A 17,273-nucleotide genomic window follows, 5' to 3' on the forward strand; every position below is an offset into this window, starting at 1 on the left:
AAAAGTTGATCCTACGGATCCCACAGCAAGGAGACTTTTAGCCACTTTGCAATCCTATGCTCTCCTTGCTGTGGGGAAGGACTCGGTTAAGCCTGATTCTTTTCTGGCATCTTTGCCTTGAATGTGTCCTACACAGAACTTATGAGGTTATAATAGGTCAATATACATCCACCTAACTGTGAGATGACACTCCTATTAAGCAAAGACCAAAAGACAAAGGTCAAAGGAACCACACTCCAGTCTAGACTTTGACACTATGAGGCCTGTGAACTTGGGCAAGTTACCTTCTGACCTAAGTTTTAATTTATTTGCATACACAATATAGGGCATTATGGTATGTGATGACTAAAGGGACTTCCTGATGTATTCCTACATCAGGACTGAATCAATTCTTACATCACTGGCAATATCCCTGGAGGCCTTGGCAGCCACAATGGGAATGGCGTCACTTCTCAAGTCATAGCCTTCTTTCTTGGCTTCTTCCATGGCCTGGCGATAGAGGCTCTGAAAAAAGAAGTTGTAGTTTTTAGATGCAGAATTTACTTTCACTCTAAAACTATAGTATCGTTAAAAGAAGGCTATCTTTGGATGTGGAAATACACGTGCCTTAAACAAAAACAAATAAACAAAAAACCACTTTTTTTTACTTTCTATTTTTCCAAGCTATTAAGTTAAATGGAAATTTTGTGTTTAGCAAATTTTAACATCCCAGCTTCTCCTTGCATGAATCCTTATAAATTTTAGACATAAATAGTTTTCTAATATATTTATATTTTTTTAGCAGTTGCTCTTTTCATGAAACAACCAAGAAATACTGATTTACGTAATTCTAAATTTGAATTAGGTACAATTTTAACTAGCGGCCCACATTGTTATATAATAACATATAACACATCCACTATGGGGACATCTCCATGTTCAGAATAATGCTGAAGCAAGGATGAATTGCTGCTGAGTTGTTCTGTTCATATACATTTGTTCCCTAGTCATTGCTTCCAGTTGCTGGAAATTGTTACAGACATTGGGAATAGCAGGTACCAAAGATTTGAGTTAAAAACACGAAAATAATATTCTACTTATTTGTGTTTTCTTTGAATTGAGAAGCCTTCACTGTTCAGTTTCTCTGACAGGTCAGATGTAGGCAGAAGGCAAAATGCAGGGGTGCCATAGGATCATAGTCTAAACTATGCATTTAACTAATCATTGACAATATGCTTTAGCTCTTTAAAGCTTTCTGAAAACTCTACTTGTTTTTAAGAATTTTGACCAATTCTGTATCTTCTTAAAATATTCAATTTAAAACAATTGCTAATATTGATAGTAAATCAAAACAAAATATGCCAGGCATTGATGGCTCACACCTATAGTCCTACCTCTTTGGGAGGCTGAGATTGGAAGGATCACTGTTTGAGGACAGCATGTGTAAAACAGTTCATGAGACTCCATGTCCAAAATTACCATAGCAAAATGGACTGGAGGTGTGGCTCAAGTGGTAGAGCACCTGCTTTGCAAGTGCAAAGGCCTGAGTTCAAACTCCAGTTCCACCAAAAACAAAACAAAAAGCAAAATAAACTTTAAAAAGTTTGTTTTATACAAGGTGTCACTATGTACCCCCAGGCTGGCCTGTAACTCACGATCCTCTTGCCTCAGCCTCCCAAATGCTGATATTATAGGCATGCACCAGCATACCTGGGAAAATATATTTTGATAAAGCAATTTTTAAACATGAAATAAAAACACTTATTGGCTCTCTTGAGATTTTTGTGACTTACAGGAGCTTATGGTGCCTGGGATGAAAAAGATTTTGATGGGCACTCAGGAACTGAATTACTATTTGGCAGGATTTCTTTTAATACTCTCAGACATACATCATAATAACTATTGGGACAGATGTGTCTTTTTTCTTTTAAAAATAAAATCTTTATGTAATCATTCTTAGTCAAATATTTTAATGTATATTTGGATATTTTAAAATGTGTATTTTCCTTATTCAAAAATGTTTTGAATCTACAGAAAAATTGCAAGATATGGTACAATGACTACCCAATGTACCATTTATTCTCATATTCGCCATATTTGCATTCTCTATGTCTTTATGTATTATATTTCACTTTCCTTATTATTTTCACTGTTGAACCAATTAAGAGAAAATTATAATCATCATGAACATTACCTCTCAATGCTTCACAGTGTATCTCCTAATATTAGTTTTACATAACCCCATATATTTATCAAATTCTGGAAACATGCTATTAATACAATATTATTGTCTAATACACAGTGATTATTCAAAAATTTCAACAATTGAAATAATTGTCATCAGCAAAGAATATAAGTCAAATTTTTGGTCTAGTTTTTCTTCTCACCTTTAATCTTACTGAGAGTGACAGAAAAGTGGCTGTGGAAGGGGACGGACCACCCTTAAAGGACATGCCTCAGAGGGCATGTAGGGAGGTTGAAGTTACATTAACTAATTTGGTTCACATGGTCAGGGCTGGTATGATCTCTTGGAAAGCTTTTGTGAAACTCAAAGATGGCTGAGTCTTGAAGGCAGCTCATCTCTACACTCAATCAATCTACAACTGAATCATTTTATCTTCATTTTGTTTCTCCTTTCCTCTATTTAGAGATTTATTTTTTATGAGTTAATATTGTATTTCAGACTGAACACTCTTCTCTTTCTCTGAGTCTTCTTTTCAATTGCAAATATGGCAGATTATATACACCCTGGCGCAGGAATGAGCCAAACCCCTCCCCACTCATTGATTATTGGGGATCAAGAATTGTCTAGGTCTTTCCTCACCCATAGCTGAGTGCAGGTTTTAAAAGCACCAGGAAAGAAAGAGACCCTGTTTCTGAACAGATTCAATACCAGTGGATGATTCTAGAAAAATATTTAGAAATCGCTTATGGTTTAAAGGAAAAGCAATGATCCAAAATTCTTCAGGGCTCTATCCTTTCTCTTTTGTATTATTTAGTGTACTTTTCATTATTGAGACTGTGTAAAGACAAAATCTTAAACAAAGGAAAATTCTTTAAAAGTATGGCAGAAATAGGAAAAGGGGACCAGGAACTAGAGAAAAGGTTAGATCAAAAAGAATTAACCTAGAAGGTAACACCCACGCACAGGAAATCAATGTGAGTCAATGCCCTGTATAGCTATCCTTATCTCAACCAGCAAAACCCCTTGTTCCTTCCTATTATTGCTTATACTCTCTCTACAACAAAATAAGAGATAAGGGCAAAATAGTTTCTGCTGGGTATTGAGGGGGGGAGCGGGAGGGGGTGGAGTGGGTGGTAAGGGAGGGGGTGGGGGCAGGGGGGAGAAATGAACCAAGCCTTGTATGCACATATAAATAATAAAAGAAAAATGAAAAAAATAAAAATAAAAAAAAAATAAAAGTATGGCAGAAACAATTATAGCAAAATTTTTCATTGTTATGCCCCATTTTCAAATTAGATTAAATTAAGAACACTGGGCTACCAGCAAAAACCCTTGTTCCTTCCTTTTATTGCTTATACTCTCTCTACAACAAAATTAGAAATAAGGGCAAAATAGTTTCTGCTGGGTATTGAGGGGGGGAGATGGAGGGGGGGAGTGGGTGGTAAGGGAGGGGGTGGGGGCAGGGGGGAGAAATGAACCAAGCCTTGTATGCACATATGAATAATAAAAGAAAAATGAAAAAAAAATAAAAAAATAAAAAAATAAAAAAGAACACTGGGCTAATATCTGAACTTGGAATATGGTGCAGATACATTAATATTTAAATGAGTTAAGAGTCCTAAAGAGATGTTAATGTCTTTGAGATAAAATCCAGAGGGTTTCTACTTCTTAAAAATTTCTACACATTTCTTTTATAACTGGAAGATCAAATACTTCATCTATTATATTTTACTATTGAAGGATAAATGCCCAATATCTCTTCAAAGTGTAAGTGGGAAAAAATGTGCTAGAATCATATCTTTGGCCAAATTTCTTTAATTTCTTTAATTTTTCCAACATTTGAAAAAGGCACAGTGCTTCAAACACAACATTTTTCATTATCTTTAAGGCTAAATTATAAAGTTTACTTCATATGTTACTTACCCAAGAGAACTAGAAGAATTAAATGAGAATCCAAAAGAAAAAAAAAGGAGATTTTTGTTTATTTTACATTTATGGAGTGAAGTATTGGATGAAGGTACCATTGATTGGTAATGGTTTAAGAATTAATTTAAGTGGGCAATTTTGAAACCTAATCTTCAGAATGTAGTTCTTAGGGAATTAACATAATGCAATTTTAAAGAAAGTTCAACTGAAATTTTTAGAATAAAAAAATAGCACAAAATCCTCTCTCAACAGTCTGAAAAGAAAACCTACAAGTCACCTCAGGTAAGCAAAAAGGAAAGGCTTAGGAACTCCGTTACAATGTTGATAGAAGGTAACTCCATTGCTTTAGGTCAAACCAAACCTCACTGCATATGCTAACAGAAGTTCTGTGGAAGAGAAAATTATTCATTCAAAAGAGACTTAAGGCAAAGCCAATCAGATACAGTGACCAGTCTTGTCCTTGTATCTGTCCTATGATGCTGGCGAAAACACAATCGTGTCTGCTTTATTTTATTTATCATGGTTATTTGATATAACTGTGCCATCTCTTCAGGTCTACGTTACTATAACAAAAGTAATTAATAGAGGTGAAATAATAAACTTGATCAAATATTGAGAATGCATGCTTAAATTTTCCAGTGTTGTCAAGCCAAGGAAACTTCTGCCCTCTTTTTAAATTTAATTTGAATGAAGATACATAAAAATGTAAGTCATCAGGGTTTTTGAATCAACAGATAAATTCTTTACTTGAGTAAGAGCAATTGAGCAAGAAGCTATTTATGAAGCAGGATTTTTAGACTGCAAACATTTTAATTTTTTTCTTAGATTCTCATTTACCTAATAAACTTGGATGACAAGTTTAGCAAGGTTGGAGTAGTTGATAAAAGCATGTATTTTACTGTCCTTGGGCAATGTTGAAGAGGGGGAATTTAAAATTCTCATCTCAGTTCTTGTTAATAAACCTCAAGGTATTTTAAGACTATTAAATAAATCTAACTTTCATGGTGACTTGAGGGTAAATTTAAGTTTAGGAAGCAACTAGGCATATTATATATTTTATCTAATTAGTCATCACCAAAATTTTTAACTTCTTTTTGGTATTGGGATTTGAACTTAGAGTCTCACTCTTGTGGGCAGGGACTCCACCACTTGAACCATACCCCAAGAACAAATTTTTTTTCAAAATAGGGATTTTCTTGGTCCTTCCTATTATTGCTTATACTCACTCTTCAACAAAATTAGAGATAAGGGCAAAATAGTTTCTGCCAAGTAGCGAGGGGATGGGGTGGAGAGGGAGGAGGTGGGGGGGGAGTTATGGAGAGGGTGAGGGAAGGGGGGAGAAATGACCTAAACATTGTATGCACATATGAATAAAAAAAAATAAAATAAAGCTAAGAAAACAAAAACAAATACAAAATAGGGATTTTTATCCATTTTATAGAGGAGGTAACCAAAAAAAACAAACACTGAATAAATTTTTAAACAAATTCTAATTTGATAGACAGCAATAATTATCTTTAATTAGCATTACGTTTCAATTATTAATACTTGACTGTATGGGTTTTTTCCTTCCTAACGTGGAGACATTTTTGTGTTTATTTAGCTTTCTATTTTTTAATATAATGATATATACATTCAAGGTAAGCTAATGAGCATAAAAACAAAGCTAAACATGGTTTTATGTTCAAAAGTGTTACTTGTTTACATTCACATTTCAAAATTTAAAAAAGTACTGGAATTGATTCTTGATATTCATGTCACTGTCATTCCTGAGATATCTTTCCTATTTTTTTTATAGATGTAAAATATCACAAACATAAATGTAGTACCTGTATAATAAAAATAAAGCTAAGCTGTTGGTCAACTTGATGATTTAAATTTGTAATTTTGGCATTCCTACATCAGCAACTCAATGTGTCCAGATGAAGGAAAGAAAACAGATGCTCTTACCTCACTGTAGTTTATTTTATTTTGTCTTGCCAACATAATTTCAGGTGTATCAGGCATAATATGGATTTGGGCCTTGTCTTTGTCCCAGGCTTCCGTGTATAAGCGCTGTGAAGGATAAAAAAGTTATTGAATCAGAACAAAGTATTCTGTAAACAAGAACTTTCAATGAGGAGATCGTGACAAAACTGAGAGCCAGCCTCCCTGCCATCATACTGTGTACTGTTTGTTCACATTCTTTCTAACATCTTTGGTTTTATAGGATATTTATTGTAACTAAATATACTTATATACATTTATATACTAATATATGAAAAGAAAAAAGATATAATCAGCCAAACACACACACACACACCCTATTAGTTTATCCATACCTGCATTAAATTAAAAGCAAGTATTTTCTAAGCGTATATAAATATTCACACGTGTGTTGTGGTTATATTAACAATCCTTCCTATGGATTTGTTTGTTTGATATTGTTTGTTATTTATTAACTGCAAGTATACCTGGATATACCATTACTAGATTTTCTTTTAGTAGGGAATTTAGGTAGGCACTCTACCACTTGAGCCACTCCATAGCTAGTAGGGAATTTAATGTGGAGATTAGCATCTAACTTGTTCTTTCTATGCTTACCTAAATGGGTACCGAGAAAACAAGCAAACTTGATACCAAATAATAGATAATGCTCACAGACTACAAACAATTTGAACCCCAAAGAGCCATCCTATTTTTTACTGGATAGTACACAAAAGATACAAAGCAGAAATTCTACCTGCATATTTGGTAGAATTTACCAAATTCTTACCTAGAGAACTCAACCAAGTCACTATACATTGAATAGCAAGTTAATTGGATGAAACAGAAAAGACTAATGTCATCATAGGTATTCCTTCCAAATGTATGGTCCTGTTTTATTTTCCCCCAGATTGGGGGCTCACCTTGTTCATGTTGAGAGCATTGTTCTTGGCCAGCACCTGTTCCAGGGAATCAGTCACGCTGGTGAACTTCAGCTTGTCTGGACGCTGGCGGTAGATGTTATCACTCAGAATCTCTGCAGCTCTCTTGCACTTGACCACATCCACAGATCCAATGGGGACCCAGCCAATGCCTCTCAACCACTGGAGATCAGACTTGTAAATGTTCTGATGAGATCAAACATGTCACAACACAATTTTTAAAAAAAATTGGAAAATTAAACATTATGTCTAGATCTTTTAAAATAAGGCAAAATTGGATTTAGTCTAATGGTATTATGTTTTCTTTTTAAAAACAAGTAAGGGTTACTTGCAAAAACGAGGAACAGAGATAATACACATAAACCCTGTGAGGGTTCTGTCTAATCCTAGACCATGTCTATGTATTACTACATGTTACTACATGAGCATGGTTACCATGAATCTCAGGCACTCACATCGCTCTGGAGGTCATAGGCCTGGCGAGCATGGGTGACATCATTCTGGTCCGGCAGGCACGTCCACTGGTGCAGGTAGTTCTTGTAGTCTATGTCACTGACTAAGGTCTGGCACTTCTTGGCCTGCACCACCCCCAGCATGTCCACAGGGCTGCTGAACTTGGTCTTCCACTTTTCAAAGTCCTTCTTGTACTCCCTGTCACTCTGGATCTTGGCCACGTGCATGGACCACACCATCTTGGGGTCATCTTCAATATTCCGGGCTCCAATGTGGTGGCCCAGTTGCTTACGGTAGCCATCTTTGTATTTGTACTGAAATAAAAGTGAACATTTTGAACATAAAAACGAATAGAATAGGTGAAGAGTCTCATTAACTTAAAACTTTGGTTTTTTTAAACAAATTGTTAATTCTTAGTCAGGTGCCAGTGACTGTAATCTCAGTTATTTTGGAAGCTAAAATCAGGAGGATTGCAGCTTGAGGCCAGCCCAGACAAAACAGTTGTGAGACTCCATCTCAACCAACAGGCATAATGGTCAGGCTCCTAATTCTTATATTAGGATTGTGATCCAGGCTGGCCTGGGCAAAAAAGTGAGATCCTATCTCCATAACAACTAGAGCAAAAAGGGCTGGAAGTATGGCTCAAGCTGTAGAGTACCTGCCTCAACAAGTGCAAAGTCCTGAGTTCAAACCCCGTACCTTTAAAAAAAAATTGCTAATTCTTACAGAGAAATGGAATCTGATATCAACTTATCTTTTTGTCCCAAACTCTGATTAGACATCACAGCAATAGTCTAGTGGGAAGAGAGGTCAAACTACATAGTCCTATAGCTCGACCTTAAAGAAATGAAGGCAACAACAGTTTTTGAAGATTAATCAGCATTGTGTACAGTCTTTCCCTCATCTTGGGCCAGTGGAATCACTAACCCAGGAATCTTATGGATAGTTTTGAGAATGTTGTTACGAGGTGAGCAGATATTTTTTCCTCCCCATACAACCTTTGTAGGGCCCCTCCCAAATCTAACTCTGATGACTTTTGGATCACTTTAACTCTTGAAACAGACTAAACCATCTTTGCCTTTCATGCCCTGCTCTGTTGGTGATCAAATTTGGCTGAGGTTATTGTGGGATTCCTCAAGTAAGAAAATGAACTGGAAGTGAGCAAGAGAACATTTTGTTGGTAGCGGTCATCAGGGCTGACTCTGGGTATTTTCTCTCTAGGCAGCACTACTAAGAAATCCTAATATATATTTACAGCAGTCTAAAGTCTCTACCAAAAGGGACTCATTTCCTTCAGAAACAGCAGAAAAAAACAACCCAGTTCATAGTTCTTTGTATTGGTTGGTTGTTTTTGTCTATTTTCATTTAAAAAGAACTCAAAAGGGAGCACTTGAAGTAATTTTCAAAGAATTTGCAAAAGTACAGAGCAGGTTTGAGAAAAGGCAGAATTTCCTAGCCTGTGCTATAGCAGGTCTTTATCAAATTATTTTTCTTCTAGTATTTCCTTAGTGCTATGAGGGCTACATGCTCAAAATATGAAGATAAAGTTTTCATAATTATAGATAAGAAAAATTGTAGATTCTGAGTCACTTCTATGAAGTTAGGAAAACTCCTCCCTCATGGAACCTAGATATTAAAGTCTTTCGGAGTTAAAAATGGGTCTTTGCAAACAAAAAGTATTTGTTTTAGGAAAACAAGTCAATCAACGTGCTGTAACTGGCATCTGATGCATCTTCCTGCTGTCTCTCCACCCCGTCCATAGAAATATCTGCATATTGCTACTCACGTCACTAGCGATATCTCTTGAGGCCTTGGCTGCCACAATTGGAATGGCATCAACTCGCAAGTCATAGCCTTTCTGCTTGGCTTCTTCATTGGCGAGTTTATACAGACTCTAAAGAAAGTCAAGGAGTTAAAGGAAAAGGTTTGATTGCAACAATCTGGAGATTATCAAGTGACACATAACAATTCTGAAAGGACAGGAAGTGGAAACAATCTAAGTTTCTGGCAATAGTGAAAAGCAAAAACCTTAACAGTGCTAGAAATGAATGAGATATAATAATGGGTTTTAACATAGATTGACACATTAATATATTGTATATATCATTGTAGATTGACATATCATTTATAGATTAATATAATCTAGTAATATAGACAAAACATCAATCCATACATATTGCTAAGTAAAAAAGAAATGGTAGAATATGCTTAATAGTCATTCATTTATATATAAATTCTTTTATTCATGTCTTCATTACTTACAATTTTGTGACAATCATGTAACATTTTATAATGTTTAAAAAACAAATCAGAAAAAAAACTAAAGTATAATTTAAAACAGTTAATTTCACTATAGTCTCAACTTTAAGATTCTAAATTTTGGTTAGATTATATTAGTAAAACATGTATCTATAAAATTTCATTTTACTTATAAACAGTTATTACAGTGTTTTTGATGGAGAGCATTTCTTTCCCACACCTGAGGTTTCCTGGGTATAAAAGAAGCCCAAGTGTTTTACCTCTCACCTGTCTCTGTCCCTTTACCTTCTCTGTCCTAGAGAGTGTAGTGATTTGCTCACTCATCTGGCTGGTGGGAGTGGGAGAAATGGGTATGGTCAGCTCAGCTCTCCCCTTCTTCCTCCAGGTACCAGCCAAGTGCCCTCTAAGCAGGGCCTCACCTCTAAGAGGGGCGGGGCAGATCCCTTGCTCCTGTGCAGCCTATACCTGGGTAGAGAAATCTAATTCTGATATTTACTTGGTAGGCTTATTTGGCTCTCAGATAGGCCCTTTACCTAACTGTAGTAGTGACAAAAATGTGAGATTGTGACTTCTAATTCTACCCCTTTGTTTTATTTTTCAATTTTATTCAGGACCTATGTGGGGAAGAGGTGCACATTGAAACCACTTTGGTAGGGCTGCCACATTTAGCAAGTGAAAATACAGCATATCCAGTTGAACTTGAATTGCAGGTAAATAACAAAGAATGTTTTAGTATAAATAATGGGCCAGAGTTTTATCTGGCAATCCTACCTCTTGGAAATGCCAAAAATATTACTTAGTCTCACTGACACTGTAGGAATAGCCATAATGTGAAAAGACAGTGAGACCTGAGTTTGCCTGCAGAATCCTCTGAAACCCAGAAATGAAAGGTTGGATGGGCTGAGAATTAAAGTCACAATCATCATGACAATCTACAATGATATATATAATATATTAATGTATCAATCTATGTTAATGACATTAAAGTATGTATAGCAACACAAAATTGGGTCTTACCTCACTGTAGTTGATTTTGTTCTGTCTTGCTAACATTATCTCTGGTGTATCAGGCATTATATGAATCTGAGTCTTATCCTTGTCCCAGGCCTCTGTGTATAAACGCTATGAAAGAAAATACAATGCTGATTGAAAACCATTGTAGACAAGAACCACAAAAAGTCAAATTAAAATAGTGTTATTGATCTAATTAAAAAAAAGTAAGCCACATTTGGATATAAGGCATTCCATTGGAGGTTTGAGTCATATTGCTAGTTATTAAGGTTAAAACTGGAAAAAAAAATAAAGATTTAGAGGATTCCAAGCATGTAATCTAAAAGGTAAATGTGACCCTGCAACTGCACAGATAATTTTGAATCTACTTTGTCATGAAAGTACAATATCAGCTTGGGAAGTTTGAGGCAGGTGGGGCTCACCTTGTTCATGTTGAGAGCATTGTTCTTGGCCAGCACCTGTTCCAGGGAATCAGTCACGCTGGTGAACTTCAGCTTGTCTGGACGCTGGCGGTAGATGTTATCACTCAGAATCTCTGCAGCTCTCTTGCACTTGACCACATCCACAGATCCAATGGGGACCCAGCCAATGCCTCTCAACCACTGGAGATCAGACTTGTAAATGTTCTGATGAGAGAAAAAAGGCAGACATTTCATCAAGGCCAAAGTACTTAGTGTAAAGTTACAAATAGCATTGACAATAAAGTGTGGTTCCATTTTCCTTTCATAGAGAATAAGCTTACTATATTAGCAGACTTGAACAGGGACTATGACCCAGAGCCTCATAAAACTAAAAAGCTTCTGCTCCTTAATGCAGAGAAACTAAAGCAGATACCTTAAAGCAACTGAGGCCAATAGGAAAAGGGGACCAGGTACTAGAGAAAAGGTTAGATCAAAAAGAATTAACCTAGAAGGTAACACCCACGCACAGGAAATCAATGTGAGTCAATGCCCTGTATAGCTATCTTTATCTCAACCAGCAAAACCCCTTGTTCCTTCCTATTATTGCTTATACTCTCTCTACAACAAAATTAGAGATAAGGGCAAAATAGTTTCTGCTGGGTATTGAGGGGGGGAGCGGGAGGGGGTGGAGTGGGTGGTAAGGGAGGGGGTGGGGGCAGGGGGGAGAAATAAACCAAGCCTTGTATGCACATATGAATAATAAAAGAAAAATGAAAAAAAAAAAATAAAAAAAAAATAAAATAAAGCTGAAGTAGAGATGAAAAAAAAAAAAAGAAATGGTCTCTAAACTGAAGAGAACACCCACAGAGTGGGAGAAAATATTTGCCAGCTACACATCAGACAAAAGACAGATAACCAGAATATATAGGGAACTTAAAAAACTAAATTCTCCCGAAATTAATGAACCAATAAAGAAATGGGCAAGTGAACTAAACAGAACTTTCTCAAAAGAAATTCAAATGGCCAAAAAATACATGAAAAAATGCTCACCATCTCTAGCAATAAAGGAAGTGCAAATTAAAACCACACTAAGATTCCACCTCACCCCTGTTAGAATAGCCATCATCAGCAACACCACCACCAACAGGTGTTGACGAGGATTCGGGGAAAAAGGAACCCTCTTACACTGTTGGTGGGAATGTAAACTAGTACAACCACTCTGGAAAAATATTTGGAGGCTACTTAAAAAGCTAAACATTGATCCAGTACTACCACTCTTGGGGATATACCCAAAAGACTGTGACACAGGTTACTCCAGAGGCACCTGCACACCCATGTTTATTGTAGCACTATTCACAATAGCCAAGTTATGCAAACAGCCAAGATGCCCCACCACTGACAAATGAATTAAGAAAATGTGGTATCTATACACAATGGAATTTTATGCAGCCATGAAGAAGAATGAAATGTTATCATTAGCTGGTAAATGGATAGAATTGGAGAACATCATGCTGAGTGAGGTTAGCTTGGCCCAAAAGACCAAAAATCGTATGTTCTCCCTCATATGTGGACATTAGATCAAGGGCAAACACAACAAGGGGATTGAACTTTGAGCACAAGATAAAAGTGAGTGCATACAAGGGAGATATGAGGATAGGTAAGACACCCAAAAAATTAGCTAGCATTTGTTGCCCTCAACGCAGAGAAACTAACGCAGATACCTTAAAAGCAACTGAGGCCAATAGGAGAAGGGGACCAGGAACTAGAGAAAAGGTTAGATCAAAAAGAATTAACCTAGAAGGTAACACCCACGCACAGGAAATTAATGTGAGTCAACTCCCTGTATAGTTATCCTTATCTCAACTAGCAAAAACCCTTGTTCCTTCCTATTATTGCTTATATTCTCTCTTCAACAAAATTAGAGATAAGGGCAAAATAGTTTCTGCCGGGTATCGAGGTGGTGGAGGGGAGAGGGAGGGGGAGGAGTGGGTGGTAAGGGAGGGGGTGGGGGCAGGGGGGAGAAATAACCCAAGCATTGTATGCACATATGAATAATAAAAAAATTAAAATTAAAAAAAAAAGGACCCAGAAACATCTCCTAGCCATAATAAAAAGTTGTCAAATATTTCAGCTTGTTAAGGAGGGGTGTGATACCAACTAACATCTGTCTGTCAGTTCAATGAATTTTATTATAATATAACGTCCACCTGCACAGGGAAGAACACCAACAGAGTGAGAGAGGCCATACGTGTCCAACAAAACAAGCTATCAATAAATCAATTTTAGGCCTAGCCAAATAAAACACTGCAGCTGTTAAGGCTTCACTTTCTAAGAATATTAATGACATGTAGGAATGTTACTAACATATGATTAAAAGAAAAGACAGAACAGGAAACAATGTGGACAGATAAATTATGCAAGCAGGAGTGGGGTTTTTTGGTGGTTGGGTTGACGTGAATCATTCCTTCTATGTACTTTGTCTTATATATCAAAATATCTTTCAAACACCAGTACTGCAAAAATAAATAAAGAGGCAGAGAAGTTAAAGTGACATATAATAATAATGTGGCAGGTATAATACTGTCCAAGATTCAGGGCAATAAGTGACCATGGCTTTGGTTCAGGGTCCCAGTTCCTCCCTCACCAAGTTCTCAGTATAGGGAAGAATGGACTTCTTTCCAGAATCATCTTGCCATGTCTTTCCCACTTTAGTAATTTTTATGTTAAAATTTTTACATACCCCTTAAGTATTTGTAACTATTCCACAACAATTATGTCGGACCTCTGATCAGCTCACTGGAAGAGTTTCATCAGTCTCCACAACAGAATGGAAAATGTAAACTAGCATTTTGCAGACAAAAAGCCTAGTGGAACTGTCCTGTGCTGGTTATTGCACCCCAAAGAACAGCAGCAAGAATGAAAACAGTAGCATTTCATACCTCTGGAGTATATTTTAACTTTTAAATGCCTCCTGTATTATTAAGACCAACACACTGGGAAGAAAGCAATCCAGACAAGGAACTAGAAAGACAGATGGCAGGCAGTCTGTCAATGTGGTCACTTGATGGATGACAATCAGCCCTTTTAATTCACCTTTCATGTAAAGGCAAACCTCCCTTTCTTGGAGACAATTGCAAGGCACACAGCTCTGCATGTGGAAAGCTACAGACCAGATGTGGGAGTTTTTTGGGTGGGCTGTATGCCACCCAAAAACATACATTGGCTGTTTGTAGAACAGTCAATTAATGTAAATTATTGTGAATTTGTCTATTCTCCAACGCTCCCTAATGCTTAATAATTTCTCCAAATGTTTACAAAACACAATGTGAAGGAAGAGTGCTTTTTACACCTGGATTTGAGATGGTACATCTGCTTCCAATAGGCGTGAAGTGTAGTCCCTCCATGAAGAGAACTAAAGGACCAGGTGTCAGCAAAACCAATCGCTTACAGACATAGAGGAGGTTTTTCTTAATTATCAAGGAATAATAGACAGTGTTGTAGCTGTCATTTAGTGTTCTAATAACTACACTCTCCTTCATTTGGCAAGAAAGCCAACAACAAATTTCAGAGTAGTTTTTAAATAAAAATTTGTTATTGTATTTCCCCTTCAAGGGAAAAAGAAAATGTCTCCCTCTGGTGGATGCTGAACACTCACATTGCTTGATTCTAGTTTTGTCTTTATTAAGATTGAGTAAAGCCTAGTAACTTTGTTTCCTTAAAAAGGACCACCAATGTATTAATAATAAAGCAAAAGAAAAGGACCTGAAACTGACTCAAATCTCATTTACTGACTAATTAATATGTGTTTGAACAGGCCAACAGCTGAATATAAAGGAGAGCTTTTACATAGTTTAAAGTATTTTTACACATAGCTCTATTATAGATGCTGTACTCACATCGCTCTGGAGGTCATAGGCCTGGCGAGCATGGGTGACATCATTCTGGTCCGGCAGGCACGTCCACTGGTGCAGGTAGTTCTTGTAGTCTATGTCACTGACTAAGGTCTGGCACTTCTTGGCCAGCACCACCCCCAGCATGTCCACAGGGCTGCTGAACTTGGTCTTCCATTTCTCAAAGTCCTTCTTGTACTCCCTGTCACTCTGGATCTTGGCCACGTGCATGGACCACACCATCTTGGGGTCATCTTCAATATTCCGGGCTCCAATGTGGTGGCCCAGTTGCTTGCGGTAGCCATCTTTGTATTTGTACTGAAATGAAAATTCACAAGTCAGGCTTAAAGGCACACTCTGTACAAAGTCTTCTCACTTCACTGTAGTTTAACTGACTTTCACTGATAAGCACCAATACCAGTCAATACCCTGGCCTTTACCCTGAAAGCCTATAGATCTGGTAAAGTAGATGAAATTTATGTAATTGTGGTACATGCTCAAAATCACCTGTGGCCTGGTAATAAGGAGTGGTTCTGGAGGCAGGAAGCACACGAATGGGGGAGAGTTCACTTGTGGAAGTCAGGGAGAGGCCATTTTAACCATGGAAGCTGGAGAACGGAGTCTTGTATGTGGGAAGCATGTCAGGAAAGGAAGGAAGTTGGCAGCACATGTGTTTAGTAAGCTGTAAAGTGAGTGGCTGGTTTGTGTGAACATGAAGCACTCAGGCTCAAGTGCTGCCTAGGGTAGTGACAGAGAACTCATTATTTCATGTTGGATTCATGCATGCAGCAGCAAATTTTTGGCATCATTTTAAAAACTGATTAGTAAAGCTGACATAGCAACCAGGTAGGTTATAGCATGATCCTAATAAGATCGTGGGTGCTAGTTTCACATGGGCCAACAGTGTTTTATTATTTCATGCCCAGTGACTTGATCCAGGAATCTAACCCAACTAGTCCACATACATGCTTCTGGTTTCAAAACCAATCGAGTTAGAAAATATAGATGAATCAGTAGGAGGGGACATGGCACTGTGAAAAGGATTGAGCTTGTCTGGAGACCCAACCCCACCCACTAAGACTTTGATTTTAGCCAAGTTGCTTAAACAATTCACAAATGGGGATGATGAATGACTATGGATTCACGTAATTATGTAGTATAATGCTCTTACTGCAGAGTTCTGAACACTTCTTGATTTATTATTATTTCATCGTTGATTATTATTGACATAAATCCATTTGCTGGTGAGGTGGGGGCTAGCATTTGTAAACAAAAGTGAGTCACTAATCTGATATTCCAATATAAAGGACAGCATAGCATCATATTTCTGGTTAGTCGACCTTGATGTAGAGCAGTGGTCTATTCTTTAACAACCTTGAGGCACCAGGAAAACATGCTAGTTTTACTCTGGGGTCTCATTGCACAGCCAGGAGCTACTGCTAAGTAGCCATCATCTGAAGCTGATCAACTGCTTTCTCTTCATAATCTTACAAGGGTGAATTATAATACCAACTCATCATATACATTTTTCAAATATTATATCTTAAAATGCCAGATAAAGCCAGGCCCTGATTGTCACTGGGAGAACTTAGGTTTATGAATTACACTGTAAGCCCAACTGGTCATTTTCATGTAGGCACCTCCTTCCCTGCAGCTGCACTCTAGCATTCTATCCTTGAATGGATCTTTCTTCTTGGTGAACCAGTTCTTACCGAAGACACTGAGGTTAAAGCCCCTTTTGTAAACATCAAATTTTCCATTTCTCCCCAAACCAGGTTTCTGAAAAATCCCACACAAATATATCAGGATATATTTCCAAAGGTACAGGAAACTTCTTTGTAAATATTTAGTTCATGGGCTGAGGATGTGACTCAAGTGGTATAGTGTTTGCATAGCAAGGGCCAGGCCCTGAGTTCAATCACCAGTACCACAAAAAAAAAAAAAAAATTTAGTTCAGTGAAAATGCCACATGAGATTGACAAGCATTGCGAACTCACATCACTGGCGATATCTCTGGAGGCCTTGGCCGCCACAATGGGAATGGCATCGCTTCGCAAGTCATAGCCTTTCTTCTTTGCTTCTTCATTGGCAAGTTTATACAGGCTCTAAATATGGGCCAACAAAAAGGAAGACGAAGAAAACAATCAGTTAGATGTTGACATTCATATCCAAAAATGGTACAGAATTTCAAGAATTCACAGAATTCTTCACAGACAATGTTATTGTTGGGAGTTCCACGTCCTCTGCAGCTTTGCTAAAATTA

General features: G+C 37.2%; 1 protein-coding gene across 45 annotated transcripts in view; it reads right to left on the reverse strand.

The window, feature by feature from the left end:
* The window catches only part of Neb (nebulin), a 202,863-nt gene that overhangs the window by 106,909 nt on the left and 78,681 nt on the right, over positions 1-17,273 (reverse strand). For 44 of the 45 annotated variants that reach the window (XM_074070748.1, XM_074070741.1, XM_074070777.1 and 41 more), the window contains 9 exons: positions 17,008-17,115; positions 15,017-15,328; positions 11,142-11,345; positions 10,726-10,830; positions 9,236-9,343; positions 7,452-7,763; positions 6,979-7,182; positions 6,041-6,145; positions 397-504 (listed from right to left, as the gene is read on the reverse strand). In XM_074070748.1, coding sequence (XP_073926849.1) covers positions 397-504; positions 6,041-6,145; positions 6,979-7,182; positions 7,452-7,763; positions 9,236-9,343; positions 10,726-10,830; positions 11,142-11,345; positions 15,017-15,328; positions 17,008-17,115 — 1,566 coding nt within the window. The remainder of the gene's footprint in view (positions 1-396; positions 505-6,040; positions 6,146-6,978; positions 7,183-7,451; positions 7,764-9,235; positions 9,344-10,725; positions 10,831-11,141; positions 11,346-15,016; positions 15,329-17,007; positions 17,116-17,273) is intronic. The other variant, XM_074070778.1, reaches the window with a different exon arrangement.

Source organism: Castor canadensis, chromosome 4 (assembly GCF_047511655.1).
Source record: "Castor canadensis chromosome 4, mCasCan1.hap1v2, whole genome shotgun sequence".
Lineage (NCBI taxonomy): Eukaryota > Metazoa > Chordata > Mammalia > Rodentia > Castoridae > Castor > Castor canadensis.